We start from the raw sequence: 17019 nt of genomic DNA, 5'->3' as shown, positions 1-17019 counted from the left end.
TAAAATGTTTGGTAACAGTAAAATGTCTATTAAAGGAGAAATCCAGCCTGAGCTTTTTAGGCTGGGCTTCCCCTAAGGGTCACAGGAGTGCAATTCCTTTTGCACTCCTGTGACCCATTTTCAGCGGAGAGCGGTCTGAAGTCCGCTGACATCACTGCCATCAGTCATGGCAGCACGTCATTACGACATCCAAGTCGGGATCCACCAGCTGCCCTGATTGATGGCAGTCTCAGAGAGCCGCTGAGACAGCCTCTCCCCGCCCCTCCATGGCTCAGCGCTTCAATGAGCGTGGAGAAGCAGAGAGGAAAGGCGCTGACTGACAGTCAGCAGCTTTCCTCTCGGGGATCTGTGAGAACCGAGCCATCGGCGATGTTCGGTGGCTCGGTTCTCAGTGAAGAGGTGGCGGGGGACAGATGGAGCATCGGTCTGATGCTCCATCCACCGAGGTAAGTATGAATATAAAATAAAAATGTAACCCATACTTCTATTTTAAGTTCACCCTGCCTATCACAATCAAGGGCATTTTGGACCACAACTAGATTTTAACCTTAAAGGGGTTGTTAACTGTGACAGACCTAGCTGGGACAGAGGCTTTTGGAGAGGACTGAATGCTAGCCTCTTGTCTTCAGATTATGAGCGATGGATTTTAAGGGAACGAGGTGTATGCTTGGGGACCTTGAAGTAATGTTACTTTGGATTCAAGTCCATGTCCCCCCAAAACACACAGACTCTGGGAACCCTGTATATGCCATATAATGATGGCGTCATAATGTTGGGGCTCATAGAAGATGCTGATGCCATCAAATCCAGCCACCTGTCTGTCTGTTGTCTGCTATAATGTATTTATTGTAAATAAGGCTAGTGTGGGCTCTAAGTCTCTCACCCATTGTTGTTTGTGTTAATTAACTCTGCTATTGTGTGAAGGAGTTCTGTGTTGATTTATGATGTGTATTGTAGTTAGGGATGTTCCCCCGAAAATCCAGAAGAGATGATATCTAGCACAATCCTGTCACCTCAGAACTTTCTTTTGATCCAACCCGATCTAAGATCTTCCCTTGAACAGGCTTCCCTCCAATGCCAGGAACCAGAAGCATCCTCTCTAAGAAACCATGGGGGCATCTCTGGCATCAGGACAAGATCTTTGTTCCGCAACAAGCCCAAATTCAGGTCCTAAAGACATTGCATGACCACCAACTCTCTGGCCACTTTGGAGTGCCGAAAACTATGGACCTTATCCAACGATCCTTCTGGTGGCCTACCTTGAAATCTGACTGTAAGGAGTTTGTTAGCTTCTGTACTACTTGCCAGCGTAATAAAGGGTCCAACATCAAGTCTTGGGGTTTGTTACATCCACTGCCAGTGCCAGAACAACCATGGAGAAATATATCTATGGACTTTATAGTAGAGCTGCCCCCATCCGAAGGATTTACAACAATCCTGGTAGTTGTGGATCGCCTATCCAAAATGGTGCACTTCTTGCCCATGGCAGGAACTCCTTCTGCTGCAGAGACGGCCAAAATTTTCATAAGGGAGATAGTCAGACTTCATGGCTTTCCTGACAGCATTGTGTCTGATAGAGGGGTAAAATTCACCTCCCGATTCTGGAGAGAGCTCTGCAAAGCACTATCAATTGAAGTGTGCCTGTCCTCAGCCTATCACCCCCAAAGCAAAGGTCAAACTGAAAGGACTAACCAGACCTTAGAACAATACTTGTGTTGCTTCTGCTCCTTCTCCCAGGATGACTGGATCTCTCTACTCCCTTGTGCAGAGTTCGCTTACAACAATTCAGTACACTCAACCACCAATCAATCTCCGTTTTGGGCCAACTATGGTTTCCATCCTTCATTTCTACCCAACATCATTCCGGAAGCCTCAGTCCCAGCAGTTCAAGACAGGATAAGTTCCATTCAGGCTAATTATCAAACATTCCGGCTAACCATGCAGAAAGTGCAAGAGGACTACAAGAAACAATATGACAAGAAGAGGGGAGAGAGTCCTAGTTTTGAGGTTGGAGATAAGGTCTGGCTCTCTTCAGCAAATCTCCGGCTCCCTTGTCCCTCCCGAAAAATTGGGTCCAAGATTTATCGGTCCATTTGAAATTAAACAAAAAATCAACCCAGTAGCGTTTGAACTGTTACCACCAAGTTCGTATAAAGTGCATCCTGTGTTTCACGTACCTCTTCTTAAATCTGTTTTTTTTTAGTCCTTTTCCAGGAAGAGAAGAAGACCCTCCGCCTCCAGTGTCAGTGGGAGATGAAACCAAATTTGAGGTAGAATCCATCCTGGACTGTCGCAAGAGAGGTAGGACTATTCAATTTCTTATTAAATGGAAGGGTTACCCAGAAGAGGAGAATTCTTGGGAACCTGCAGGCAATATACATGCTCCTAGACTTCTCCAGAGATTTTGTGCCCAAAACCCTGAAAGATGGGCCCGGTTGGGCATCCGGAGGCTGCCCCTGGGGGGGGGCACTGTCAGGGAAATGGAAGTGGAAGTACTGGCAATCTTGCCAGTAGAAGAAATGGCCGAAGGCTGTGTCAGGGAAATGGCCGTGGAAGTACTGGCAATCTTGCCAGTAGAAGAAATGGCCACCAGAGGCACATCATGTGACAGGTGGATCCCCCTGCTGGCCTATAAAAGGCTGCCACTGTCTGACCCAAATTGCTGGATTGTCATCAGCTTCCTATGTCTGTTTACCTTGTAACTCCTGGCTTGACCTCTGCTTTTGGCTTGACCTGTGATCCCGATTATCTCCTCGCTCTGACCTTGGCTGACTATTCTTCGATCCACTGCCCACTGTTTATGACCCGGCTTGCTCCTGTTTGCTCTTGGACTGTCTCCCGGTATATGACCTCTGGCCTGGCTGCGAACCCTGCTCCTGGTTTATCCTGCATATGCCTACTCAGGACTTCTTCTTGCACGGCTACTGACATCACTACCCAGCGCACCCCAGCTACATTCTGCTTACCAGCCTGTTGCAGCACTACTGGCAACCCGTGCACCTTTGGGCACCGTATCCCCTATATCACTCCCAGGGGAGCGCTGCACTTAGGCGCAAGGGGCGCCCTCTCTGCCACTCGGCCTCACATCAGAGACTTGACAGCATTTCTCCAAAAGACAGGGTAAAATACAGGGCCATGACGTCTCTACTCTAAGCTAGTGCAAAGGTCAGTAGAAGCTCCCCCCCTCCATGAGAGGGGGCTAACCTTCCTTGAGAAGGCGGCTTCTAAACAGGTTTGGTAGGCTTAGAGATGAAGGGGCTGCCATGAAAGGCTAGACATGTAATAGAAGATGACGTCAAAAGGTGGTGAACAAATAGTGCTTGTAAGGTGGAACACTACAAATAAATAGGGTGGTGTGATCGTTGATTTGAAGGGGGGGGGGACCCCTTCCCTCCATAAATACCTCAATGTATTCCTCAAGAGATTTTCTTAAGAGGTGACATTCAAAAAGCATGGACCTTTCCTGAGCAGGATCAACTAATAAAGCTCTAAGCCAGAAAATTATGTGCATATGCAAAGTAAGAGCATTCTGGAGATTTAACAAATCATTTTCTCCATGGAGTGTACAGTATGCAGAATATTAAGACCAAGAGTAAGAGCTGAATCTTGCAAAAAGAACAGGATTATCCATACCAAGAGAAAATTCACTATTGAGTTCTCTGGACCATGCATCAGGTCCTTTGGATGTTCCCCCATATTTCTACAATCGCAGTAATGCGCTGGAACCTTTTCATTTCCCCATATTTCTACAATCACACAAAAGCATCAGGATTTTTGGATGTTCCCACATATATCTACAATCGAAAAAACCCACCAGGACCATTGGATGTTTCCCATATTTCTAAAATCGCAGAAACATTTTAGGATTGTTGGTGTTCCCCCATATTTCTATAATTGCAGAAACGTGTTGGGACCTTTAGCTGTTCCCCCATATTTTTATAGCGAAACCTCAAAGTTAAAGTGGTTGTAAACCCACAGTTACAACTTGCAACTACAGGTAAGCCTAGATTAAGGCTTACCTGTAGGTGCAAGAAATATCTCCTTAACCTACACGCAGGGCAGGACTTAGGGTGGTGGGGGCCCCTGGGCTTGAGTGTTGAAGGGGCCCCCTGGAGCCGAGAATTGGGGGGGGTCGAAGATGTTGAGCGAGGGGGGGATCATAGTTGTTGAGCGGGGGGGCGCATTAAAACATTAAAGTTGTTGAGCGGGGGGGGCGCGAATTGAAGTTGTTGAGCGGGAGGGGGGGGCGCATTAAATTTGTTGAGCGGGGAGGTGCCTCTCAACTGTGCACAGAATGTGTCGGCTCTCTTCCCTTAAGCAGACATCCACACACCGCTCCGGTTCCTCCTGGGGGGTTTTGCAGTTGTTGAGCGGGGGGGGGGGGAGTGCCTCTCACCTGTGCCGACAGCCGGGGCCACAGACTGTCATTAGCCCGGCTGTTGGCTTTCTTCCCTTCAGCAGCCACAGTCCTCCACACACACACACCGCTCCGGTTCCTTCTGCTTCCGTGCTGCCTCCTCTTGCAGTGCGGGAAAATTAACCCTTTCGCGGGACTGCAGGAAGAAGCTGTCTGTGCGGGAAAGTCCCGCAGAATCCGTGCGTGTTGGGAGGTATGCGCAGGGCCGCCATCAGGAATTTTGGGCCCCTTACTAGGGTTGCCACCTGTCCAGGAATCACCCGGACAGTTCGGGTTTGGGATCTTGTGTCCGGGTTTCAGTCTGCCTGAAACCCGGACACATTATTTAGACTGGGTTGTGGCTCCCCAAGTAGGTAGTCACACAAAAATCTGTTGGCATTCGGGAGATGCGGGCCGCTGTCTGGGGGCAGGTTTGGCATCACTGAGGGGGAGCCATGATGTCAGCAAGAGCAGTTTGGCCACACCCACTGTTTGCCGCAGCGCGCTGCATTACCACTCTCCTTGAGGCACCCAAAGGTGCCCCAGGTCTTTTATAATCCTATTGTGTATACTACGAAAAAATGTGCCCTGTGCCGCTAAAGTGTTCGGGTTTGGCTTGAAGAAAAAGTGGCAACTCTACCCCTTACACAGCTTAAGGCATGGGCCCCCTGGAGCAGAGAACCGGGGGGGGGGGGGGGGTGCTGCCGCCTGAAATTGAGAAGCAAGGGGGGCCTTTACAAAAAAAAGAAGAAATAAAGAAAAATATATATACAGTACAGACCAAAAGTTTGGGCACACCTTCCAATTCAAAGAGTTTTTTCTTTATTTTCATGACTATGAAAATTGTAGATTCACACTGAAGGCATCAAAACTATGAATTAACACATGTGGAGTTATACATAACAAAAAAGTGTGAAACAACTGAAAATATATTTCATATTCTAGGTTCTTCCACCTTTTGCAGCAGACACATCTCTAGAACGGTTAAGAGGAGACTGTGTGAATCAGGCCTTCATGGTAGAATATCTGCTAGGAAACCACTGCTAAAGAAAGGCAACAAGCAGAAGAGACGTGTTTGGGATAAAGAACACAAGGAATGGACATTAGACCAGTGGAAATCTGTGCTTTGGTCTGATGAGTCCAAACTTGAGATCTTTGGTTGCAACCCCTGTGTCTTTGTGCGACGCAGAAAAGGTGAACGGATAGACTCTACATGCCTGGTTCCCACCGTGAAGCATGGAGGAGGAGGTGTGATGGTGTGGGGGTGCTTTGCTGGTGACACTGTTGGGGATTTATTCAAAATTGAAGGCATACTGAACCAGCATGGCTACCACAGCATCTTGCAGCGGCATGCTATTCCATCCGGTTTGCGTTTAGTTGGACCGTCATTTATTTTTCAACAGGACAATGACCCCAAACACACCTCCAGGCTGTGTAAGGGCTATTTGACCAAGAAGGAGAGTGATGGGGTGCTGCGCCAGGTGACTACCTCTTGAAGCTCATCAAGAGAATGCCAAGAGTGTGCCAAGCAGTAATCAAAGCAAAAGGTGGCTACTTTGAAGAACCTAGAATATGAAATATATTTTCAGTTGTTTCACACTTTTTTGTTATGTATAATTCCACATGTGTTCATTCATAGTTTTCATGCCTTCAGTGTGAATCTACAATTTTCATAGTCATGAAAATAAAGAAAATTCTTTGAATGAGAAGGTGTGTCCAAACTTTTGTTCTGTACTGTATATATAAAACAAGGGGGTAGCCATCTGGGGCCCTGGGTACCTCTGGGCCCTTTAATAAAAAGAAAAAAGAAACCTCTGGGCCCTTTAATAAAAAAAATTAAACATTTATAGAAAATACATACAAAAAGAGAAGTTGCCATCTGGGGCCCTGGGGCCTCTGGGCCTTTTAATAAAAAATAAAAAAAACATTTATAAAAATAAATAAAAAAGGGGGGGTTGCCACATGGGGCCCTGGGGACCTCTGTAAAAAAAAAAATATATATGTATATATATATATATATATATATAAAGAGGGTTGCCATCTGGGGGCCCTGGAGACCTCTGTGCCCTTTAATAATAATAAAATATAATAAAATATATATATTTATAATATATATATTTATAATATATATATATATATATATATATATATATAAAAAATCATTTTTTTTTATAAAAAAAAATAAAAAAGGGGGGTTGCCGTCCGGGGCCCGGGGGACCTTCGGACCCCTAAAAAAAAAGGGGGTTGCCATCCAGGGGCCCTGGAGACCTCTGGGCCCTTTAATAATAATAATATATATATATATATATATATATATATATATATATAAAAAACACATTTTTTTTAATAAAAAATAAATAAAAAAAAGGGGGGTTGCCGTCCGGGCCCCTGGGGACCTCTGGACCCTTAAAAAAAAAAAAAAAAAAAAAAAAGTATTCACTCAGGGGGGATGAATACAAATTCATGCAACTTTTCAGATATTTGGAAAAAAAAATTAAAAACATTTATCATTTTCCTTCCACTTCACAATTATGTGCCACTTTGTGTTGGTCTATCACATAAAATCCCAATAAAATAAATTTAAGTTTTAGGTTGCAACATGACAAAATGTGGAACATTTCAAAGGGTATGAATACTTTTTCAAAGCACGAATGCCGCGTACACACGATAACTTATCAGCATGTCCAAAAAACTACATTTTCCCAACTTCATCATTAAAACGACGTTGCCTACACACCATCGTTTTAAAAGAATGATCTAGCAAAGCGCGGTGACGTACAACACGTACGACGGCACTATAATGGGGAAGTTCCATTCGCCTTTGGGCTGCTTTAGCCGATTCCGTGTTAGTAAAAGACGATTCGCGCTTTTCTGTCTGTTGCAGTGTGATGAATGTGCTTACTCCATTATGAACGGTAGTTTTACCAGAACGAGCGCTCCCGTCTCATAACTTGCTTCTGAGCATGCGCAGGTTTTTTACGTCATTTTAGCCCACACACGATCATTTTTTACAACCCGAAAAACAACATTGTTTAAAACGACGTTTAAAAATGCAGCATGTTCGAATTTTTCTTTTGTTGTTTTTCAGAACCTGAAAAATTATGTGTAGCCCACACACGATCATTTTAAATGACGTTTTTGAAAAACAACTTTTTTTTCATGCCGAAAAATGATCGTGTGTACGCGGCATCAGTATTCTGTGCCTACTGGTTGTTGAGATCAGTGGCCTCCACATGATACAATTTGAAGAGTTAAAAATGTTGCAGATGCCAAATGCAGGAAGGAGGACTTTTTTTTATAGATATTGTCGTGAGAAGCATACCTGTGATGTATGATTTGCCAGTTCCAATTTCCTGTGTAATGTGTATTCTTTGAAACCAAACTTATGATTTTTATGTATTTTTCAAGAACATTTCACTATCTTTATTCATCATATTATTGCAATTTTATCTTGAGCCCCCCCCCCCCCCAAGGTCTAAATCTGGCACTGACTGCTTTTAGTGATTCCTGTGCGTCTCTGTGCACTACTCTCTGCTCCCAGTGATCTGGTGTCTTTGTGCACTACCTATTCCCAGTGTTTTTGTTTTCATGCACTACTGTTAGTTTGGGCTGTACCATTTACTGACTTGCGATACCAGTGCTTCAGAGTTACAAGGGACGCTTACCTTCATATCAGTCCTCAGCTCCCAGTAGCTTCCTGCTCCCATGAGTCAGAGGGCTGCTACCTCTAAATACTTTTGCAACAAAATTCATCTTCACCTTCAGGAGCTCTATTGAAAACAAGGGATTCTGCACCTCTGCCCTAAGGGTTTTCACTTTTGCTGTATGCACAGACATGCTAGGTGCCTCCCATCAGTACGGATGGTGTCCTCCTTATCCAAGACTCCTTGTGTACTGCAACAGTATCTTGTGTACCTGAATTCTCTGGGACCCCTGTTCATCTTCATGTTCCTCATACATATTGTCACCCCTATGTTCCTGTAAACCCAGCTTTCCACTACTGTAAGATACCCTTCTGCTCCTGTCTGCCCATGAGCAGCACCCCTGTGCTGCAATTGACATTTGCTAGTACTCCTACCTGTAAGTTCAGCATCCCAGTGCTGTAAGATACCGCTGCACTCCTGCCTACTTGCAATTCCTTAGTGCTTCTTTGAATTGGTCAGTTGTAGATTGCACAGTTATGCTCCCCAAGTACACTGGCATCAAGGGTCCAAGATCCCCAGCTATAGGTGACAGACAACTTGCAGCTCTTTCAAGACATAAGAAATAAACCTGCAGCTGTCAGGACAGACAGCATTCCCTGAAAACACAGGGGTTGTTCCCATTTTTTGTTGTTTTATTTTTATAAGCAGAGCTCTATAATGCTTTAACCCCCTTCCCACCCGGCCTATTGCAACATGATGGCTAAGCGGGAGCCCTGTTATCCTGGGAGCCACACAGCCAACGACAGATCACTAAACTGGCCCACTGCCGGTACCACGTGATCGCTGTGGCCAATCACAGAAGATACACATGACAATTGTGATTAAATACCACTGAAAGAAAGCTATTTGTGTGAAAAAAGAAGATACAAATTTTTATATGTGTACAGTGTAATATGACCACGCAATTGTCATTTAAAGTGCAACAGTGCTAAAAGCTGAAAATTGGCCTGGGTAGGGTGTACAAGTGTCCAGTATTGAAGTGGTTAAATACCCTTGACAAATTTTATGATCAACAAATAGTCAGCATAGAACAATGACCAAATGAAATAATTTTATATTTTATTGTCATTTTCTTACAAAGTAATACTCAACAATACATTTCAAACAGTGTACCGTATATTAAAAAAATACAGAAATAATACAACTAAAAAGCCAAAAAAACAAAACAAAATAAAATAAAAAAAGGAATGAATATTTATCTATCCATAATGTGGTTGGTTTTGTTTTAATTTCCAATGTGGGGGCTAAGGTTTAGCAGCCTACCTGAGACAGAACAGACAAGGGTGGGAACACAGGGACCTGAGACAAGCAGAAGCAATAAAACGGGCGCTCACAATGAACAAAACAAACTCCAGGAGCCGCCAGAAGGGGAGCGTAAATACAAGAGCTTACACAGGAGAAAATATCTACTGCCAATAGACTACAAACTGCCCTAAAACCAGTCAGCATTAGGAATGTCCATTCTTCCACTCGTCTTCCTTCCCCTCCCTCCCATGATAAATATCACGTTCTTGGAGGAAGCTTGGCAGTTCAACGGATGTTTTTTTTTTTTATTTATTTTTTTAAAAACTCCAAATATTTAAGAATGGAAATCAGAAAAAGGTCTACCAAAATGAAAGGCTGGTACAAAGACCCTGTGATACCTGCTATGGGAGAGGGGGGAAGGGTGGGGGATCAGACAGCCAAATAGTGGCACGACACAGACAGATAGCTATAAAAAAGTCCAGGTACAGTATACTTAAGCAATACACTCCACAGAGAACAAGGAAAATGGCAAACAATATTTTCATTACTTTCATGAAGTAATTATTTTTTTTATCAAAAGTCAACGTAAAACAGAACAAAAAAAAAGCCATTTTATTAACGGCAGTTAAAAAAAAAAAAAAGGAACACACTTTAGTCAATTGTGCCAGAAAAAAAAAAGACTTTAGTCAATTGTTGCCCCAGGCACATCTGTTGATATTTCTTACATAGGGCAGTGCATTAATGGTTGTCTTACACAAGCAAGCATGGCTGCGAAACTGAACTTTTTCACCCAAACAATAATGTTTACTAAAATAAAACAGATTTCAAGCATCGATATGTTTGACATGGGTTTATGTATTAACAGCAGTGCAGCTTCTTTAAAAGAAAAATTACATCCTTTATGTAACACTCTAAATGGCTATGGATGGGACAGAAAATAGTGTTTTGAGTCGTTTTTTTTTTTAAAACATTACAAAAAGAAGTATCATTTATTAGTATCTTTTTGGTTTAAGGCAAACTCAGAATTAATAGTGCAATGCACCTGAAGCAGCACAACTTTGTGTGGTATGTGCTGAAAGTGCGAACCGCTAATATACCTATTTTGAACAATCCTCTGGGCAGGTCTCAACTTACGTCAGCACGCAATGTAGCTAGGGCTAATATTAGAAATACAGTATTACCTTTCTGTTAGGGAGGGGGTTGATAAGCACTCATAACCCAAATACTGACTGATGAGATTTTATTTTTTCCAGTTGTTCTATGTTCCCTGATAAGAGCGATGAGGCACATCCCTGGCAAATACAAGAATTTTTCAACATAAAGCGCAAAGATATAGTAGCACTGGGAACCGATAACGTTTTTTTCGTCTATATATTACATTTTAAAAGCTCATACACTGATGTTTACGTTTTTTTTTGTCAGTAAAGTAAAATATGTATACAGATAGAGTGCATCCATTACACACCCTTTTCAAAGAAAGCTTTGTTTTCCCCACTAAGAAAGTCCAGTACTGATGTATGCTTTCTGGTTGTCTGCTAGGAATGCTAGGGGTGTGCCTGCTATTTTGGTCAATTTTTAGCATTTTAACTGCAGAATCATCCCTCACAGAACCGTTCCTATTTTTTTTAGCAATCAACCTACCTGCTGCAAGTGGTAAAGTGTTTAAATGCTATATTTTATATTCATATAACTAAACAAATTGTGATATTTAAAAAAAATATTGGTACAGAACATAAGGAAAATCTATTAGAATAAGAACTATAGATCCTCCGAATTACTGCCTGTGACATGATGTACAGACGGAGATTAGGATTTTCCAGAAATAAAATCTGTAAGAAGAATGAGCTCATAGCCCTAATGTTAAAGTCCAACTGGAACCTCATTTTTTACTGTAATGCAGGCAGCTTTTTTTTTTAACATTAAGTCATGCAGCAAGGGATAACGTAGGAGAGTGACTCACCTATAATCTGGAATCACAGGTCTTTTAAGCCTCAATATAACACTAAAAAGTGTAAAAATAATTACTGCATTAAAGTAATAAATAACATTGGTTTAACTGGACTTTAAAACGGCCTTCTAGTAATCTTTGTTCCTACATCAATGTGCATAACAAGAAAAAAAAATTCAAAAAAGGATATAAAATATTACGGCACAGGGCTAAAGAATAGGTGTGTAGATTAGTCAATCTTATGCCTGTAGACCAGCAACACTAATACAGCCACTGAAAGGTTTAATTTTTTATATGTGTATTGATATAAATCAATAACACTACCATGAAATCCTTAAATTAGAGATCATGATGTATAGGTAAAACAAGTGAACTGAAATAATGAATTCCAGTTCCAGTGCCATAAAGCTGACTCAAGTGTGATCGCCTAGAAACTTGCAGAATTTTGCTCGGAAAGAAAGTACATGCTTTATCTCATCCAAGTTTCTGGCCCATCCATAGGCATCTGTTAATCATAATAGAAAAGGGAATATTTTTTCATATATATATACAAACAGCTCACAGCACCAGCAGATATATACCGTATCACTTTCTCATAAAACTCATCTTGAGATGCTTCCAATTGTTAACATTTTCACCCCTTTTAATTTCAAAATAAAAATATAAAAAAATACATAAGCAATCCCTAGATAAATAAACTTTGATAATTCACAGACTATATGCTCTCTATCTAATTTTTATTTTATTTTATTTTTTGCACAAATATCTGGCAATTATTAAAAACTGACCCACAAGGGAAACGTCGGAAAGGTAGTGATTGTTGTGTGGCAGATTTCCTACAGAAACATAAATCTACACTAATCAAGATTTAAATTTTAGAGCTTGGGCTAAATAATGCAAGATGTGATTTAATCTTTTACTTCAAAATAAAAGCTAGCTTCACCCAACACTCCAAATCAACATTGGGTGAGACTGCCCCAACATAAACACTCACTGGTTGGAATCACCACTGGTTTTATTTGGCTTAAAAAGGGATATAAACCCAAAAACAAAATTTTATATACAGCAGCTCACTAGGCGTAATGCCGCGTACACACAACCGTTTTTCGGGTTCTAAAAAAATCCAGTTTTTAAGGGTCTAGAAAAATCTAACTTTTTTTCAACCCGATCATTAAAACGGTCTTGCCTACACACGATCGTGAAAAAAAATGCTCTAGCAAAGCGCGGTGACGTACAACACGTACGATGGCACTATAAAGGGGAAGTTCCATTCGTATGGCGCCACCCTTGGGGCTGCTTTTGCTGATTTTGTGTTAGTAAAAGACGATTCACGCTTTTCAGTCTGTTACCACGTGATCTCCATTACGAACGCTAGTTTTACCAGAACGAGGGATTCCGTCTCATAACTTCTGAGCATGCGCGTTTTTTTCACATCGTTAAAGCCCACACACGACTATGTTTTACAACCTTAAAAACGACAACGTTAAAAACATAGTGAAAAAATAGAGCATGTTCAAAATTTTTATTGGCCATTTTTTAGATCGTGAACAATGCTCTGGAGCCCACACACGATTGTTTTTAATGACATAAAAAAAAACGTAATTTTTTAGAACCCGAAAAACGGTCGTGTGTACGCGGCATTGGATGTAGTGGCTGCATTAGTGTTCTTTTCTTTGGCTTTTTCCCTTTTATTTACCTGCTAATCCTTTTAACAACACACATTAACCTTTTGTGCCTACAACCCAATTTTTCATCTATCTATGGAGGGGACCATGGCTATGAGACAGGCTGGACTTAAAACATGTCTGCCTTTATTCACATAACATGGTGGCATGATGGACTATTAGTTTACACAATAAAATAAGGTTCTTTGTGCTTTCTTTTACATTTGCAGGAAGTGACAAGGATACTGCATTTCTGGCAAGAATCATAGTTATTTTCTGATGTTGCAGACATTTTTTGTAGCCTGGAAAATTAAATTGAATACAGCCAACACATCTAAAGACTGATAAGCTGCAATACATTACATTTTTGTTTTTGGTTGAGATGTTCTTTAATGCTTCCCTTTAGGTTAGTATTGAAAACAAGCCAAAACAGGAAACAGAAACAAGGCCCTACACGTAAGCGTGTGAAACTCCTGATGTCACTAATGGAGGCCTATAGGTTATTAAAGTGGTTGAAAACCCTTACATATACCAAGTGAAGTGACTGGCCTCAAGTGATACACAGAGACCTACATACGTTGTACTGGTTATATGGCAACCATATCTCCTCTATACCCGTTCAAAGTACAGAATTTACACAGGATTTTTCAGCTCTGAAAAGCAAGGGGCGGAGAGATAAAGTTACACTCTGCAGAGCTCATTGAGGGGATGTGTGAGCCCTGATTGGAGGATAAAGACATTCCCTTCTCCACTCAGTACACAGAGAACATGCAGATATAAGGATATCATTCACAGGCTGTGTGCTGAAGATCTCTTCCCCAATTATATTTTTATCTTGTGTCGGAAAAAGATGTCAGAAGTTAATCGTGCTCATAGCAGAGGAATGAGAGAAATCACACTCAGTGCTTTGGACATAGGCAAATACACAGTGTAGAAGGATATGCTTGTTCATATTTTATGCCTGAGGTTTACAACCACTTTAAACTCTTTGCATGAATGTTCTCATAGGGCTTCTACCCAATGCTGATTTTTTTCAGTGTTGAACGCAATTAGCAGAAAAAACAAAACATGCTTTGCTGTGAGCCCTTGTGCATTTTATACAGCACTGGAGACTATTGACGAGCTGAAGACATGGTATACTTGCCAACAGTTCAGAAATTCTGAGTATTCAGAAAGGGTTATCTTTATTGAAAAAAATAGTTGTAAGTGTAGATCTGGACAGGACACAGGTAGACCAGGAACACTTTCTTTTTAGTCCAAAATTCTGCTTTGGAAATGAAGGCATGAAAATGGCTCCTGTGATAAAACACACACTCTCTCATGCACACACACACTAGCAGGTTAGAACAAAAACTACCTGCACAGCTCTATCACGGGATAGGGGGACCTCAACCATAAAACATTTTGTTCTGCTCTCTTTCTTGGCATGTACACAGCGGAAAACATAGAATCAGCTTGGCAGCCATCTCAAAATTACCCCTACATTTCATATTTTTAAGACAGAATATAGGTGCAGCTCTACTCAGCAATATACAGTGGGAGTGACAATAATGCAACGCACTTACCCTGCTAACACCTTCTATAGCAGCAATGACATTTCTCATTGTTTTACACTTTAACAACTTTTGACTGAACCCTCCAGACAACACAATAATAGTACAGATTATATAACACACACTGCTCTTAGTAGAGTAAAAAGGATTGAATGCCTTTGCTTTACAGTCAGCGGAACTGCACCTTTAGTACCAATAATATCAAAACACATGGTATGCGGGTGCAATGGTCCACCTTGTACTGTAATTGGTTTTTAGTGGATAATGCATCACAGCCTTGTACAAAGACACAGCACTGAGAGAGAGAAAGATTTAAAGGACAAAATAACAAATAAAAAGGGTTGCGAAAAATAAACATGTAATCATGAGTAACATTGTGGGGAGGTGGTTGAAAGGGACCAGGAAGAGAACAGGGAAGTCAAAAGGTTGTAGACACAGGAAAGAAAATTAAAGGTCTGGAAATGAGTTGAAATTATGGATTTAAATGGAATTAATCAGAGCAGAATAAAGTTTTTCCATTTTCTCCCCCCCTCTTCAGCTTGTTCACTTGTGAATAGAAAGGCACATCCGCTTGTATTTCCACCAACTGTCTGATTTTTGGTGGGGTGGGGGAGATTGGTAGGAGCTTCCACACCCCTGAAACCTATTTGGCTCCAAAAGTCTCTCTTTTCCAAACCTCTACATTGTTTACCATGTGATAAAAGATTCACTTCCCAGAGAAGAGCAGGATATCTCCTCTGTATCACAAGCCCGACAACCAGAAGGGGGACACACAAAAGAAAACCACCAGGATACATATATGAAGATGTGGCCATAGCAGAGTGAAACGTACAAATAGGCATGACACAAGATGAACAGGAATTAAAGCATGCCCCCAGACTTTAGAGATATGAGAAATACTACTAGAACAGCAGCTAAAATAAGCAAGAAGCTACAGAGTGGACAGTCCCTGTTGAATGTGACATGAGGACACATATAATATATGCAAAAGTAGGTGGTACTGGACTGATACAATGACTTCTACACCAATAGGAAACCTTATGAGTGAGAAGCGGCGCAAGTAAGACCAGGGAAAATTGTACAAAACATTAGAAAGGAGATGAAAAAAAAATACCAAAAGGCAATAAAGTTAACATGAGAAGCAGATGACATGTAGAAAGCAGCCCCAACAGGAAGTGAAATGAAACGGACAAATAAAAAGCAACCTCAGAAGTGGCACAAGACAGAAAATTAGGGCCAAAGAGGAAATGACACAAAAACAGTTGGGAAAACAAGAACTTCTCGGGAAGTGAAATAAAAAACAAGCAAGGCACCAAATTGTCTGCAGATGATAACTATGCCTCTTCAGTGAAGGAGGAGTCTGGGTGACACTTTGACAAACACTGGCTTAATAAGCTCGAGATACAGTACCCTCCAACACTGAGGAGTCTAGAATCCATGTTTTACTAGCAACCCCCCACCCCTCAACAAAATAAAAACAAACATTTCAAGCTCCTGTTATTCCCATCAAAGGAAAGTGGCAAACAAAAGCAGAGTGTTGTGGGGCAATTACTTTATACCAGATGGGTACCCCGCTCCTCCATCCACTCCAAAATCAAATGATTTGAAAAAAAAAAAAAAAGAAGATGCAAGACGCTGGAAGGTCCTTCTCCCTTAGGGCGGTGAGTATGAGCTGAGCCCACACCCATTAACAAGGCCAGACTAGATAAAATATTCCTTCTTCTCTTCACAGTTGTTCTGACCACCCTCCGCATTGATGATTGCAGTGTCTGCGTCTGCTGCGTCGTCTGCACCTTTGGCTTCATGGGTGAAATATGTTCCTGAAGAAAGGAAAACAAAGCATTACCTAGTATAGTAACAGCTCCATTATTTACCATGTACAGTATATTACTTGTGAAGCGTCAATAATAATGCTGTGGAGATAAAGTGCATTCGAAGTGGACCTATAATGCCAGTGAAATCTACCAGTAATATAAAAAGAGTAAAGACACATTCACTCTTTCTTGTTGTAGAACACATTTACAGATTTTATCATTCCAGATGCCTCTCATTTTCAAAGGCATACCAATGCATATTCATGGCCTAAAAAATTGCACCTGCCTCTAAGGGCATTATGGGCCAGATCCACAAAGAGTTACGTTGGCGTATCTATTGATATGCCGCATAAGTTCTACGGTGCGCCGTCGTATCTTTGTTTTGTATCCACAAAACAAGATACGCCTGAATGTGGTCTAGATCCTACCGACGTACGTCTTAGTACGCCGTCGAATCTTAGGTGCATATTTACGCTGGCAGCTAGGTGGCGCTTCCGTTGATTTCCGCGTAGAGAATGCAAATTAGCTAGATACGCCGATTTTCAAACGTACTTTTTTCGGTGTAACGTTACCCTTGGCTCTATGAGGCGTACGCAATGTTAAGTATGGACGTCGGGACAGCGTCTAATTTTCCGTCGTTTCCGTCCTTTGCGTAAATCGTTCGTGAATAGGGATTTATGTAAGTTACGTTCACG

The 17019-nt window shown here is 41.6% G+C and overlaps 1 protein-coding gene across 7 annotated transcripts in view; it reads right to left on the bottom strand.

Annotated features, from left to right (window-relative positions):
• Positions 1-13158: 13158 nt before the first annotated feature.
• CADM1 (cell adhesion molecule 1) overlaps positions 13159-17019 on the bottom strand; it is a 427454-nt gene continuing 423593 nt past the window's right edge. For all 7 annotated transcript variants that reach the window (XM_040325375.1, XM_040325377.1, XM_040325376.1 and 4 more), the window contains one exon: positions 13159-16330. In XM_040325375.1, the coding sequence (XP_040181309.1) occupies positions 16212-16330 (119 nt within the window). In that variant the 3' untranslated portion in view covers positions 13159-16211. The remainder of the gene's footprint in view (positions 16331-17019) is intronic.

Source organism: Rana temporaria, chromosome 10 (genome assembly GCF_905171775.1).
Source record: "Rana temporaria chromosome 10, aRanTem1.1, whole genome shotgun sequence".
Classification (NCBI taxonomy): domain Eukaryota; kingdom Metazoa; phylum Chordata; class Amphibia; order Anura; family Ranidae; genus Rana; species Rana temporaria.
The sequence above is the reverse complement of the archived record's forward strand: the minus strand, read 5'-3'. Positions and strand labels throughout refer to the sequence as shown.